The following is a 15034-nucleotide window of genomic DNA, read 5'->3' as shown; positions in this document are numbered from 1 at the left end:
AAACAACTTTGAAATAGCGAAAAGCAAATCACATGCTATCGGATAATGCAAAAAGTTCCAAATTCTTTTACTGCAAAGTGGTTGAAAATGTCTTTTGAAAAAATGAATGACTTCAAATGCAATTATCGTGGGATGAAGTTTTGTCAAATTCTGAGGTTTTTGTCAATTTGTGAGCAAAGCGACGAAATGTTAAAAAGACTTGTTAATGTCAAAAAAGCTACTTGCTAACCTCTTTGTCAATCTCATGAAGGAACATACAAGCACTGTCCATGGAGTTACAGATGCTTGCAACCTGTTGGTACAGTCTATGCTTACTGGGTAAGCACCTTTGTATGACGGCCAACAGGAATGGTCGAACATCAGGTGTACAGTACAGCAGACCTTGATCCATAACAGCAAGGTATAATGACAAGGACAGACTCTCTGGTAACACATCTTTAGCCTTCAAACAAGACAGGAAATAAAAAGGATCTGATCAGTATCAGCAAATTACAATCTCATGGCATGTCTGGGGGGGGGGGAGTGTACCAAGGGGGAAGAATTGAACACTGGACACAGGTTTGCGCCTACCCTTACCTTTTATGGTTTCTTCACCATTCAAGTTCCAGCCTACATCATAGGTGCCTAACCTACGTGATCTTCTTAATCACTTCTCTTATAATTTTAGAGATTACTCCATTTTCGGGATAAGGATAAAGGAATTATTAGCCAGTTTCCACTCACACAAAGTATGAGGCTCCCTCATAGAGCTATATTAAATTACTAGAGCGCTAAATCCTCATTCTTGCATGCGGAGACGCTTCGAAGCCGTCCTGGGCGCAGACATTTTGAATTCTGGTGCGTGTTTGTAAAACATAATGGATTGAATTTTGAAATTGAAAGTGTACTCTATATGCAACGCGCAAGTAGAACATACGCAAACAACTTGAGCGCGTCATGACAGTTAAAAAAACGTCACGGGAAAAAGCATCTGCAGCAAATACGCGCACGCGTTGCGCTGTTTGCGTACAGCAAAATGAAAGGCTCATTTGCTGATCGTGCATTTCGGTTTTGGGCGTTTCGGATTCGATAACGCACCGGTATGGAATACAAATGCAGATATGCAAATAGCCGTACAAAAGCCGTACACAATTTCTAGTTTTCCATAGGTTTGTGTACAAACATGGATGTGCCCATCAGGCATCTCTTTGTACATCGAGTTAGCGCTCTAGTAATTTAATATAGCTCTATGGGCTCCCTGCACTGTGACTTGCTGCCTAGGTGATTGGTTAATTGTGGGCAGTTAATCAGTGTTACAACAGAAACTTCATAGAGACCGAGCTCTGGTACGGGCCACCGCAAAAAGAGAGCGAAGCTGAGCACAAGGCCGCTTACATACACTGCCGCTGTTGGCTGGTGCTCCCACAACCTGGATGAGAACACGCACACACCGCTGGCTACCAGCAAATGACTAAGGTGCGCCCTCTATAAAATGCATTGCGCTACAATATAAGACCTAAAGTTACCTTTTCAAGTGGAACAAGTTCTTGGATGAGTTTCTTCACAAGAGCAACAACAGCAATTGTGGACAAACGATGATGAATGAAAGCCTCATCAGATACGGCAGGGCAAGATGACTCATCATCATCAGTTCCATGGCACTGGAGATAATGGTAGTGTATAACCTCGCCAAGGGTTTCAAAGCTATCCAATAACTTGTCAATCTGCAAGGAAAATAACATGAATATCAATGTAGACAATATAAGTTATCCCGTGACCGTTCGGCCTCGTGGTATGTGGGACACAGACGCACTACATTATTCCGTGTTCCACGAGCGCGAGCGTGATAACGAATTTATCTTCAAGCAAACTTGACGCGCAATACAGCTGGAACGAGCACGCATTACACGGACATTCAGCAGCGTTTGCAGCTGGAATGCCGCTCGCATCTTGGAACAGCGGAATACGCTGAGTGCGAGACCGAGGCCGTGCTACATGGTTATATGTAGCACGGCTTGTTGCCATGGATCGACCAATCAGGATCGAGGATTCAAGTTTACTTGAAGATAATGTCATATTGGTGTAGTGTTATGATCCTATCAAAAATTGCTTTCTTTGTTTCCAACACAAATGGAAATTTGAACACATCAACTGACTTTGTATGAAACTGGACAGACACTTAAATTGAGAAATAATCAACTGCTTGTTAAGATCATATAACAAGATCACCTGCAACAAGTTACAGAATGAACATTGAAATCTTCATTCATAAATACCCAAAACAGTTTACCCATTCCTATTGGTTGAGGGCCCATCACATGGCCGATCTTAAACGGATGATAAAGCACCAGCACCAGAAGTGTTTAAGACCGGCCAGCAATAAAGGTGGCCCCTAAACAGGGACAATAAATTCTGGTTTTGAAAATGTATCCTTCAGAATTTCTTGGTTTTGAAATTTGAAAAATTTGGGTTAAACTGTCACAACAGGGTTTTACTTCGACAATGGAGCTTTCTTGAGCATGACCAGAGGAATGCAATCAACATAACAATGGAAAGCCTACTGGCCCTAGTTTATGATAAACCATACAAATGTTCATTTTAATTGGACGGCAGCCCTTATTCTAGTAAGCACAAATGCATCAATACTGAGCAAGTAAGACTCACCAAGGCTCTGCCTGCAGCACTGCTATCGTCCCATATCTCTGATGTCATTGCTATCCTTATAAGCTTCAAGGCCTCATGCAGGAGGTACAGACTCGCTACAAACATTTCTGTGGTACCAGTCTTTAGGAGTGGTGTCACATGAAACAGGACATCAGTTGCAAACTCGGGAAGGGTAAGCTGTGAGAACTGGAGAATGATAGCATCTTCACTGTCAGTGTCGGAGACAGAAGGAGCTTGGTCTGGCACTGTGTGACTTGAATCTCTGCAAAAGGAAATGAACATTTTTGTTATGTTATCTCCAAGACGGGCTGGAAACTGATGTGTTGTGATGCCAGCCTTATGAAGGTTAAATTGAGTGCGTTCGATTACTTCCCCCCGCTTACTCGCGCCTGGCTCTTCGCGTAATGACAGACATGCGCAGTGGAGCTAAATAAACGAACTGTTTCAGGTAAAGTTGCAAGAGCTGGAAACATGGGCATGCACGTCCACCTCCAGTGAAAATACGCGGGGACGCGCTGACAATTCGTAGCCGTAGCTCCGTGCATAGAGCTACATAGGGTTTGTAGCTCTTTGCTCCGTGGAAGCCTGTGTCGGACACGGCCTGATGAGGCGCCCGCCAGACGCTGCATGGCCTTATGGGATACTTAGCCAAGTAACCGGCTCAGCGAGTCGGTTACTTGGGCAAGGGTCGAGTAAGCGCGATAAGTCACGTGAGAGGTCAATCGAACGCTGTTGCGCTTGCACGAGTAAGCGCGGGGGAAGTAATCGAACGCACTGCTTCAATAACTGAATGGATATAAATATAACATGAATGCACTCTTTTACAAATAAGGAAACTAAGATCAGCAAACACTTTCAAAACGACTGATAACGTTAAACCAAAATGAGACAATACCTATGTTTTAATAAGGACCTATTACTTGTCAAGATAGCTGTACACATGGCGCCCAAATCAGCTCTGGTTCCAATAAATGTCCTACTTTGCAAAGACACTGCACTTGGAATCTTCCATTAATTATATTCTTGTTAAGTCAGAGAAGCTATCTGATCATTTGAAACTTACACGGAGCTTGGAGAGTCACCATCTCTTCCATCGCCTCTCATACGAGGTTCATTGCGACCAATCACTGAGGGTCTAGGGTCTGAGCTGAGAGTTGATTGGCTTGTTGAGCAGGATGCCCTTACCGTTCCAGAGGATGTAGAAGAGGCTGTCTGCGACCCAAAATCTGCAGACGAAATAAAAATGCCAAAACGTCCATGAATCCAATCCATTTAAGTTTTAAAAGTTTTACAGATTTGAAAAGAGCACAATCCCTGCATTACTGCTGTGAAAACTGCATGCTGATACCATCACAAGTTCAAAAATTATGGAAGTCGGAACACCAAGAGATGTCATAAAGTGATGTTATGAAGTGATTTTATTTTGGCCTGTATCTCCAAATAAACATTCCCGACAAACGACTCATTTAGCTTGATCGCATCACATTTGTGAAAGTCTGGAACAAGTGTGAGACCCAATATCACACAGTCACTTGTTATTTATCAATCAATGTGGTACCAGTCTTACGTTAGCAATTTGGTTCAAATTTTGATGGCTTTATTCACTGCCAAAAATAGGCAAGGCAAAAAAAGACTGCCTAAATACAGACATGCACCTAAACCTTTCTTCTTTCCCCTTTTAATACCAACTTTTCTCTATGTGGAATTTATATATCTTTGTACATTTTTCCATCCAACTTTTTCCACTCTAAAGCCCTTTTCACACTAGAGCCTCTCAACCCGGGTTGAACTCAACCCTGGGCGAACCCAGTGCCGCACTGGGTTGAGTTTTTGATTTTTCAACCCCGCTCTCAACCCCGCATCGTTTCACACTTGCTTCATGCAAATCAAGCTTATCATGCTCAGTTACTACCGTTTTGGACCCTGGCAAGAATTTCAACCTGGGTTGAAAATCTCAACCCTGGTCTAGAGCAGGGTTGAGTTCAACCTGGGGTGAAATCAATCTCGGGGTTGACACAGGGTTGATGCAGGGTTGATGCAGGGTTGAAATTCTTCAAGTGTGAAACGATGCATGTTTTCAACCCTGTGTCAACCCTGGGTCAACCCCGAGATTTGTCTAGTGTGAAAAGGGCTTTAGGAATCCAATTTCTAACTAGGAACATACATAGACCACCTGCTGATGACAGATAAGGAACCCTGACATCACGGTGACACATATGTGACATGGTGTGATCACACTTAAGGTGCTTCATTCAAAGTCCTAAATCTAAAGAAGTTCAATTCCGATTGGGTTTGCCCTATGTCCATTGAAAATACCTTGCTATAATTTCTTACTTCAATTGTACAACGAATTATGTACATTGTACCATCGAAGTAACTTTGCGGTGAATCCTGTAATTTTTGCAGATTTTCTAACCAAATGACTTAATAAAGGGAACGTACAGCATTGGCTTTTGCTGTAACTTTCAGGAATGAACTGTTTGAGGGGTTAGTATAATAGATCAAATATTGTTACACTGACATGTTTGAAGTTTTGCGTTCGAAAATGCTTGAAAAACCAAGAAAAAACAAAAAAGTTTAAGTAGTCTGGTTCCCTGACTCCACTAAAGATAAAATGGATCAATTCATAGATTTCGGAAAACTGTAAGGAAAGGGAGCCAGTCTAGCTGGCTTGCACCTATTCATGAACATGTAACCAATAGCAAACAAAATTTGGACTGAAAAAAAATTGTAAATTTGGAGCAGTAGTTGAAAAATAGTTAGGTTTTTCTGACAGTGGTCGGCCGACCACCATTGGAAATGTATACAAAAATACCGTTTTCTTGAAAATGACTTCACACCTGGTGCCATAATTTTACAGGATGCTTCAGACTGCCAGTTACCAACATCCTAGTAAGGTATTTCGTAAAAACTTGGTAGCTTTATTTTTCAATGTTTGCCAATGTTGTATATTCCCTTTAAGGTGCTTCATTCAAAGTCCTAAATCTAGAGAAGTACAATTCCGATTGGGTTTGCCCTATGTACATTGAAAATTACCTTGCTATAATTTCTTACTTCGATTGTACAACGAATTATGTACATTGTACCACTGAAGTAACTTTGCGATGAATCCTGTAATTTTTGAAGATTTTCTAACCAAATGACTTAAAGGGAATGTACAACATTTGCTTTTGCTGCAATTTTCAGAAATAAGTGCATTTGGAGGATTTATATGTTTTAGCAAATATTGTTAAACTGACTTGTTTCACGTTTTTGGCTTTTAGATGCTGGAAAAACCAAGAAAACCAATTATATTCTTGTAGTCTGGTTCCCTGACCCCACTTAAGATGAAATGGAGCAAAGTATAGACTTTGGGGAATTGTATGGCCAGAGTATCAATTTAACTGGCTTGTACCCGTTCACAGGTGTGTAATCAATTGCAAAGAAAATGTGGAATAACCAAATATAAGAAATATGGAGTAGTTTTTGAAAATAGCCAGTTTTCTCTAGCGCTGGTCGGCCAACCAGCATTGGAAAAATAAAAATTTTCTTGAAACTGTCAGCACACCAGGAGCCACAATTTTACAGGATGCTTTAGATTGTCATTGCCTAACAATTCAGTGAGGTATTTCGTGATAATTGGATCATTTCGTTTTTTGATGTTTGCAAGGTCAAAATGATGAATGCTAAAAGGCTTAGCAAAAGAGCAACTCTTGTTCTTACCTTGTTTGGGGCAATACAGGGCAGGGTCATGATAAAACCTGTGACGTGAAAGTAACAGAGTGGATAATTCCCTCAAGCACTTGATGGCACTTAGAGGTATGGAGTTATCACCAACGCTGAGGGGCTTCAGGCCAAGCAAAGACAACAGACTCTGCAATCAAATACAATAGAGACTGAAGTGACGCCAATGGTAATTCAGGGTTTTTTAAACACGTTCTCAGCTGATTGCAGCTACGCGATGTCGCGCACTATTCCTACGAATTATAGCAACCGCACGTACGTGTGCGTCGTGCCAATGCCTGCGCACGCTTCACCGAATAACAAAACGAACTACTAATTTAAATTTCCTACGGTGCGTCTTAAGAAGTACCGTTGGAAAGGCCTTCTTTCGTTGATTACTTCAAAATGACAGCTTGCCAGAAAGAATAATTTCACAGGGAGCTTAGTCCCCCACTATCTTTCAACCAAGTATGTTTTTCAACAATAATTACCGCAGTTACTTTTTGAATAGCTGCAAATGATGGACTATGTAGCTCTAATGTGTGTCAGGTTTACTCGTGCTCATGGAATATGGAAATAGTAATGCGTCTGTGTCCCACAGCCACTCAGCATTCAACCTCATTGCCTATGGAGCACAGAGGCACTACATTATTCCCTGTACCACACGCACTCGTTGGATAACTAATCATGTGATCTTGTTATCCTATGGGCTCCGTGCGCCGACAAAAGAAGGCGCCCTTTTACCTAGCAACGACGTCCCATGGGCGGGACATTTCGCTGGTTGACGCGCACCGTTCCTAGTGTGTGTCGCACGTACACCAGGGGATTTGTATGTACATGCAGTGGCCGTGCTTCGCGGCAATTATTGCAGTCAGGCAAGATGGCATCGGTCGGTCACCCCCAACTGTACTCTCTTTGCCGGTGAGGGGGTTCTTGTGAACGGAGCGGATATGTGTGAGGACTTGAAACAATGGGTTACCTGCAACAACAATAACCATGGGGAACTAAGCCCAAGTTCACAGGAGGTTGTCGTATACAAACCTTATAGGACATGTCAAGAAACAAAACAAGTCAAACAATTATGAGAGTACATGTAAAAACAAACCTTGGTGATGCTTGGCCTCTGTAAAAATATTTCAGCAGGAAAATCTTGCAAGACGACTCCACTGACAAATTCACACGAGTTGAGAACAAGGCTAGGTCTTGGACTACACAAAGAACTATGGAGAAGAAAACAGTAGATGAACATAGCTGCTTTTAATACGTCAGGAAAAAATGCCTAAATCTTCAAGTGATAAGGATTCAATCATCCCAATTCGGGCGATTCACAATGCAGTGCGCCACCAAGAGTTTGCCACGGAGAGTTCGTTTTTCAAGTTTACGGTCGACAAAACACGGCCCATTTGAACGAGTCTCAGTAGAAAACTTGAGCTAATTTGTTATAGATTGGGCAAAGCGTTCTGCCGCCTTACAAAAAACTCAATATTGATAAAACGAAAAGAAAAGGGCAATCAGATACTCGAATCATACACTTACAAACTTTCTGGCCGGAAAAACTAACAATTTCAAATGTGTGAGGCCAGAAACACCAGGGCAAACCCCTTCTCTTAGCGATAAGTGTTACTGGGTTCTTTTACGTGCGTTAGGCCTTATACAACACACAGGACCTCCGGAGGACGAAGCAATAATGGTTAAGTGCCTTGCTTAAGGGCACAGGTGTCCGGGCCCGGGCTCGAACCCACGTCACTGTTACCTCTGAAACACCAGAGCATGAGTCCGGTGCTCTTAACCGCTAGGCCATGACACTTCATTCCCCCAATATAATCCAAGCGGATCATTCAGTGTGTGTGTAGGTATTTCTCATGTTCATCATTCCCCCAATATAATCCAAGCGGATCATTCAGTGTGTGTGTAGGTATTTCTCATGTTCATCATTCCCCCAATATAATCCAAGCGGATCATTCAGTGTGTGTGTAGGTATTTCTTATGTTCATCATTCCCCCAATATAATCCAAGCGGATCATTCAGTGTGTGTGTAGGTATTTCTTATGTTCATCATTCCCCCAATATAATCCAAGCGGATCATTCAGTGTGTGTGTAGGTATTTCTTATGTTCATCATTCACCTGTTAGTGGAGATCAGTACATGTCTGTCTGTCGGTGTGAGAGGCAACCAAGGAAATGTCGAAAAAGTCAATCCTTTCACACATCCAACATCTGCAAAATCAAGGTTTACAAAGTGAGTTCTTTATTTGTTTTATTTGAAAAGAAGGAACTTGCTTCACTAGTCATTATAAGCTGGCAATCCGTATTCAAGGCTGCTTGCAGCTCATACAACACATGTGAAAATGAAATACTACAAAACAAGCTCCAGTTCACAATAAGCTCTGGCGTATATGCGCACCTCAGTTGCTGAAAACAGCATATTCCACATCACCGCAGTCAACAATTGTTAAGCGGTAACTAGATCACAGCTCCATAGGTTTGTGTACAAAACGTTAGGTTTGTTTGTCATTCATGCCCAAGATGCATTGCGAATATTGGAAAAGTTAATTTATATATACTATACATGTCAATACCTGAATTTGGTGAACTGCTGAGGTCATTTGTGTGCAGCGCTTTCTTTGTATTGGTAACAGAATGAGGGAAGTAGCCACGATGAACATCCGTCGTCCTCATCTCAGCACAGTCAGGCTTCCCAACCTCTTCTAGGTTTCTGGAAATTTCTAAAAAAAAATACAAGCAGTGTGTTATCAGCTCCATCTAGTCCCAAGGCTATTGTCTTGCCTACCACCGTAGATTTGCGATTTTCTATCCAAAGAGTCACTCAACTAGTTGGCGACAGCACCAGAGTCAACAATCAGAGGGCATGTTTTCAGAAGCAGGCTTAACAATTTTAGGGTTCGTTTGAAGGGATTTAAGCTTTTTTAATCAAATGTACACTTTTTTGTTCAAATTTGCTGTTTTTCTGTCAAATAACCATTTTTGTAGAATTCTGCCAGAAATCTGCCAAAAAAATCCATTCTGTCAAATTTTCGGTCAAACTTTTCGGTACAAAAATTCTGTCAAAGTTAGCCGAAAATCAGCTAAAACGGTCACCCTGAAAATATACCCCCTCTCACCCAACCTTCTTTTTGTTTTATAATCCGTCCTGCCCCTTGCAAAGGACAATAACACCAAACAGAGCGCAAGTTGTATTTCCAGTGGGCTGCAATTTACTTGTGCGTATTGTTGATATACCCTAACGTGGCACGGCCCCCAAAGTGGCGCACTTTGATTTTTCGCCTGTAGCGCCTAGCTAGAGCAAAAGTTTTAACTGAAATTTCACAGAAAGTGAAATTTCATCAAGTTCTCAGCACTCCCGTTCATAAATCACGAGTTTATCTACCCGTTACAAAGTTAGAAGAAAAAGTCATTTTGGCGTGATTTTCCGATTTTATTTTGAAGTGCAAAGCGAACCCTTTGAAAATGCCCCGAAAAATAAGAAAAAAAAAATTCTGACAAACTTCTGGTTGGGTATGTAAGTACAGATAATAATGGTTTATCAGAATCTACCAACTTTACAGGAATTCTTAAATGTTAATTTGGAATTTTCCAAGATTTATTCAAGTGCACCGAGTTAGGGAACACTCCGCCAATTTGTGCCCAATTTCCGGATGCCACCGTTTTTGAATTTCGGATTGAATGTCATGAAACCGAAATTGTTCACAGAGGTTAAATAAGGTCAAAGTACCAGTATTTCACTGCATGAATTTGAGGTTTGTCACCAAAGAGGTTTGGCAACACTACACGAGGAAAGTTGGGTAAACGTCGAAGTGCGCCACGTTAGGGAACACCACCATATAAACGCTGTATACTTAGTGTGTTACCTCCCGAGTGAAAGTTGGGACAAAATCACTCGGGTGGGACTCAAACTCACGACATCCTGCTTTCTACTTACCACTCAACCACCGAGCTTGCCGGATCGGTTGGCTTGAATCTGTTGTACATGTAGCAGTGGGTACCGCAATTAAACTCTTCATAAAATGAATTTACGTCGGGGTGATGTAAATCAATATTAAAATTTGCCCTTCACCGACGTATAAAAACATTGTACTTGGTGTGTTAAAGGGTAAAACATTATATTGATTGACATCAGCCTAATGCAAATTCACCCAATGAATAGTTTAGTTGCACTGTGATTTTACAATGTATGTTTTAAAAGTGCACAAGACTGTGCTGAATGACGGAAAAATCACCTTAAAATAGAAAAAGAAATCCAACTCAGATTGTAAATATATACAAACAGTGTATCTTCCCATATTGGTTGGGAGAGCACTCTAAAGCCCTTTTCGCACTAGAGCTTCTCAACCCGGGTTGAACTCAACCCTGGGCGAACCCAGTGCCGCCCTGGGTTGAGTTTTTGATTGTTCAACCCTGCGTTCAACCCTGCATCGTTTCACACTTGTTTCATGCAAATCAAGCTTATCATGCTCAGTTACTACTGTTTTGAACCCTGGCAAGAATTTCAACCCGGGTTGAAAATCTCAACCCTGGTCTGGAGCAGGGTTGAGTTCAACCCGGGGCGAAATCTATCGCAGGGTTGACGCAGGGTTGAAATTCTTCAAGTGTGAAACGATGCATGTTTTCGACCCTGCGTCAACCCAGAGATTTGTCTAATGTGAAAAGGGCTTTAGAGGTTTAATACTCAGCAATGAATAGGAGGTTTTAACCACTCTAGCAATTGGGGTTGAAAACTTATGGTAGGGAAAACAAACCTTTCTGGACCACAGGACATCGATGCTGCTGATAGATACATGTACAGCCCCCTCTGCGCAATGACTGATCTTGGCTGGATAATCTGAGTAGACTCGCCAGGATGTCATCTATTACTGGGTGTACGTGATCCTCACTATCTGAACGAAGCTTAGAAAGGAAGTCCACTGCTCCGATATCCAGAAACTGCTTCACAGCTGAATCATGCTGCAGATTAAAGATGTCAATTCAAATACAAAACAAATACTTAACCATAGGCGTAGCCAGCGGGGGGTGGGGGGGGGGGGGGGGGGGGGGGAAGGGGGAATTTACCCCCCCAATATTTCTTAAAAACTGCCTTTTACCATTCAAATGCCCTTTTTGTAACGGGCTTACCCCCCCCCAATAATTTGTAAAGAGTGCCCTTTTTTTTTTTTTTTTAAAGAGGTGCCTTTTTTTCTTAACAAGTGCCCTTTTTTGAAAAGAAGTGTTGCCCTTTTTTGTGGCATATGCCGTTTTGGGTGCCTTTTTCTGAATTGCGCACATGTATCGCCCTGAAATGCACTATATATTGGCCGTTGGTGTGCATAATCGTCAGTTTTGAACAGCGCCGCCACCGACAGATGGTACCAACTGGAGTAACCATTTTTTGTGTGACTCGACTCAACTCGAGTCCCCAAAGGTAAATGTCTCGAGTCACTGCGAGCAAATGACTCGACCCGACTCGAGTCCCTCATCAAAAGACTTGACTTGACTCAAACGAAGGCTACTAAGACTCAAGTCCCAAAAATAACAGCAAAACTTTGTGAAAGACATTTGCAATGACTTACGGTGCAAAATTTATGTTCATGTCACTTCGCGAATACAGTACGGTACAGCACCAGTTTGTCATGTACAAACATACAATGTGTCACAGACTCCCACGGTTCATGGTTCTGGAACGCACAAAATACTGTCCAGGAACCAAAATTTTAAACACATTTTCCACTATGTTGTTTCATCATTGACTCTGGGCAATTTTCTTATAAAGCTCTTGGATTTGAGCCAGGGCTCGATTTACAAAAAAAAAGTTGCATGCACTGGTGCATGTAGACCAAAAAACCTACATGCACCAAGAAAAACCCACATGCACCATAATTGACTTACACCCGTCTGCTTCTCTGAAGGCATTCTTTCTCTTTGATTTATCAAACTTTCTACAGACAGTACAGTAAATAGCCTTTTTACTCGATCGTGTTCAAGCATGTCAAGGCAAGCCTAGACCCGTGAACGTGGCGTTGTATACAACGCCACGCTGTTGTGGCATTTTGAACATGGCGAAATTGATCCGCCATACATAATTACGTACCTATGTTGAGTACTCACATAGAAAGCTACATTTGCCTTCCCGTGTGTTCAGGATGTGTCATTTCGACGAAATTTGCCGTCGATGAAAACCCATACGAACGTAGAAATTGGATTTTAACCTGACAAGTGACACAAGTACCCAGGGTCATTTGCGTGCAAAATTATCGGAGTCCTCCGAACTACCCGTCTGCTTCATGTGGGGCATATGATAAGCGGCGTCCGATTGGCCAATAACGAGACCACGTGATAAACGCCGCTAATAATTTGGAATCACACTTATGATCGGGACATATGGAATGCCCGGAGCGTCAGTGCGATACCAAGTTATCAGCGACATGTATCACGTGGTAAATCACGTGCATGATCGGAGGCGGTTGCAGGACGATCTTGCCAAATTCTACCGCGTACTCTGAATCTGCCGCGAGTAATAATTTATGGATATATAAAAGAAATAACACGTTTGTACACTATCTGGTCAAGTATTCAACCAACTTTATTCTTATTCTCACTCATTTGTAAACAGTAAATATATGCATGAAATGAGTATTTTGGCGGCTAAAAAATTTACATGCACGTTGTGCATGCTCAGTAAAAAGCTACGTGCACAAGCAAAAATCTACATGCACTGGTGCATGCGTGCACCCGGGTAAATCGAGCCCTGATTCGAGCACCAGCTAAATTCATGCCCTCCTTTTAAAAATTAAATAGACAAATGCCCACTTTTAAATAATTTAAATAATACTAAATACAGACTCGAGCTAAATACTGACTTGAATTGACTCGAGCTAAATATTGACTCGACTCAACTCAACTTTCTTAACCTATTAATGACTTGACTCGACTCAAGTCACTTCTTTAAAATGACTCGACTCAACTCGAGTCACAAATACCAGTGACTCGTTACAACTCTGGTGGCAAATCATATGACGTACCTTTGTCAGCTGTCAGATGAGACTGGCATTGATCTGCAGGCACCTTAAGTCATTGTTGATGTTGTTGCTCAAATATTCATACAGTGTTCAAATATTCGTGACTCGAATTGACTCAAGCTAAATATTGACTCGAATTGACTCGAGCTAAATATTGACTCGAATTGACTCGAGCTAAATATTGACTCGAATTTACTCGAGCTAAATATTGATTCGAATTGACTCGAGCTAAATATTGACTCAAATTGACTCGAGCTAAATATTGACTTGACTCAACTCAACCTTCTTGACCTTTTAGTGACTTGACTCGACTCAAGTCACTTCTTTAAAATGACTTGACTCGACTCGAGTCACAAATATCAGTGACTCGTTACAACTCTGGTGGCAAATCATATGACGTACCTTTGTCAGCTGTTTGATGAGTTGCAGAACCTCAAGCTGGTGTGAGCACTTGTCATGATTGAACCATTCCAGCAGGTGTATGTGCAACTGCCGATGTTGCACCAGATCTGCCTCACAGATTAGATCATGCTCAAGCTTACTCAGGATATTACGCAGTGCCCTCACTCTGATCTCCTCCAGTCTATGTCCTGTACAAAATTACAATGAACAAGGATAGAACAATGCAAATACTGTTAAAGGGAAAATACAACATTTGCAAACATCAAAAAAAGAAATGGTCAAATTATCACAAAATACCTTACTGGATTGTTAGGGAATGACAGTCTAAAGCATCCTATAAAATCGTGGCTCCTGGTGTGCTGACATTTTCAAGAAAACCTGTATTTTTCAAATGCTGGTCGGCCGACCAGCGCTGGAGAAAACTGGCTTTTTTCAAAACTTGTTCTTAATTTTTCATATTTAGTTATTCTGACTTTTCTTTGCAATTGATTACATACCTGTAAAGGGTACAAGCCTGCTAGACAGATTCTTTGACCTTACAATTCCCCAAAGTGTATTAATTGCTCCGTTTCATCTTAGTGGGATCAGGGAACCAGACTACAAGAACATGATAGGTTTTCTTGCTTTTTCCAGCATCTACAAGCCCAAAATATGAAACAAGTCAGTTTAACAATATTTCTATAACATACTAATCCTCCAAATCCATTTATTTCTGAAAATGGAAGCAAAAGCAAATGATGTACATTCCCTTTAAAGTGTCTAACATGATCCTAAACGATGGGCATGAACCAATGCTAAACACATATTGTAGTGAGACCAAAATAAACAGAATGCTCCTGTTTGAGTCCTCAACATGAACAGAACACTGTTTAAATACCACTGAGAAGTGTTAAACCAACCAGTTTTAACTATTGCTCCTGAATCAGGAAAACAATTTTCTGCTTTTGACTATTATTTAGATTTTTAACAAATGAGCATAATGTAATCTCCAAAATAGTAAACCGTGGGCAAAATAGAAAAATTCCTTCTACATGTACTTAAAAAAAATACATGTGCTCAACTCACCCAGATAGTTTATTAGGACACCTCTACTGATATTTAACAAGTTCCATTCATAAATGAAAACTCTACCCTCTTGCCACAAAATTAAGCAAGCTGATATTAAACATGTTATGTGGAAAGAGTTCCCTAACTGGACATCACTAATTTTTCCCTGCAGTGACCTATCAGCCCAGAAAGTGAAAGTATGTCCTAAAAAGTCAAATTTTGCAGAAAAAA

The 15034-nt window shown here is 41.3% G+C and overlaps 1 protein-coding gene across 1 annotated transcript in view; it reads right to left on the bottom strand.

The window, feature by feature from the left end:
• The window catches only part of LOC119737263 (rotatin-like), a 94843-nt gene extending 80903 nt beyond the window's left edge, over positions 1 to 13940 (bottom strand). The window contains exons 1-10 of the mRNA XM_038211462.1: positions 13757 to 13940; positions 11102 to 11306; positions 8924 to 9070; positions 8471 to 8561; positions 7451 to 7565; positions 6346 to 6496; positions 3707 to 3869; positions 2644 to 2905; positions 1506 to 1703; positions 230 to 442 (exon numbers count right to left, since the gene is read on the bottom strand). Of these exons, the coding sequence (XP_038067390.1) occupies positions 230 to 442; positions 1506 to 1703; positions 2644 to 2905; positions 3707 to 3869; positions 6346 to 6496; positions 7451 to 7565; positions 8471 to 8561; positions 8924 to 9023 (1293 nt within the window). The 5' untranslated portion in view covers positions 9024 to 9070; positions 11102 to 11306; positions 13757 to 13940. The remainder of the gene's footprint in view (positions 1 to 229; positions 443 to 1505; positions 1704 to 2643; positions 2906 to 3706; positions 3870 to 6345; positions 6497 to 7450; positions 7566 to 8470; positions 8562 to 8923; positions 9071 to 11101; positions 11307 to 13756) is intronic.
• Positions 13941 to 15034: the final 1094 nt, after the last annotated feature.

This window comes from Patiria miniata, unplaced genomic scaffold (genome assembly GCF_015706575.1).
Source record: "Patiria miniata isolate m_02_andy unplaced genomic scaffold, ASM1570657v1 HiC_scaffold_3, whole genome shotgun sequence".
NCBI classification, from domain to species: Eukaryota; Metazoa; Echinodermata; class Asteroidea; order Valvatida; family Asterinidae; genus Patiria; species Patiria miniata.
The sequence above is the reverse complement of the archived record's forward strand: the minus strand, read 5'-3'. Positions and strand labels throughout refer to the sequence as shown.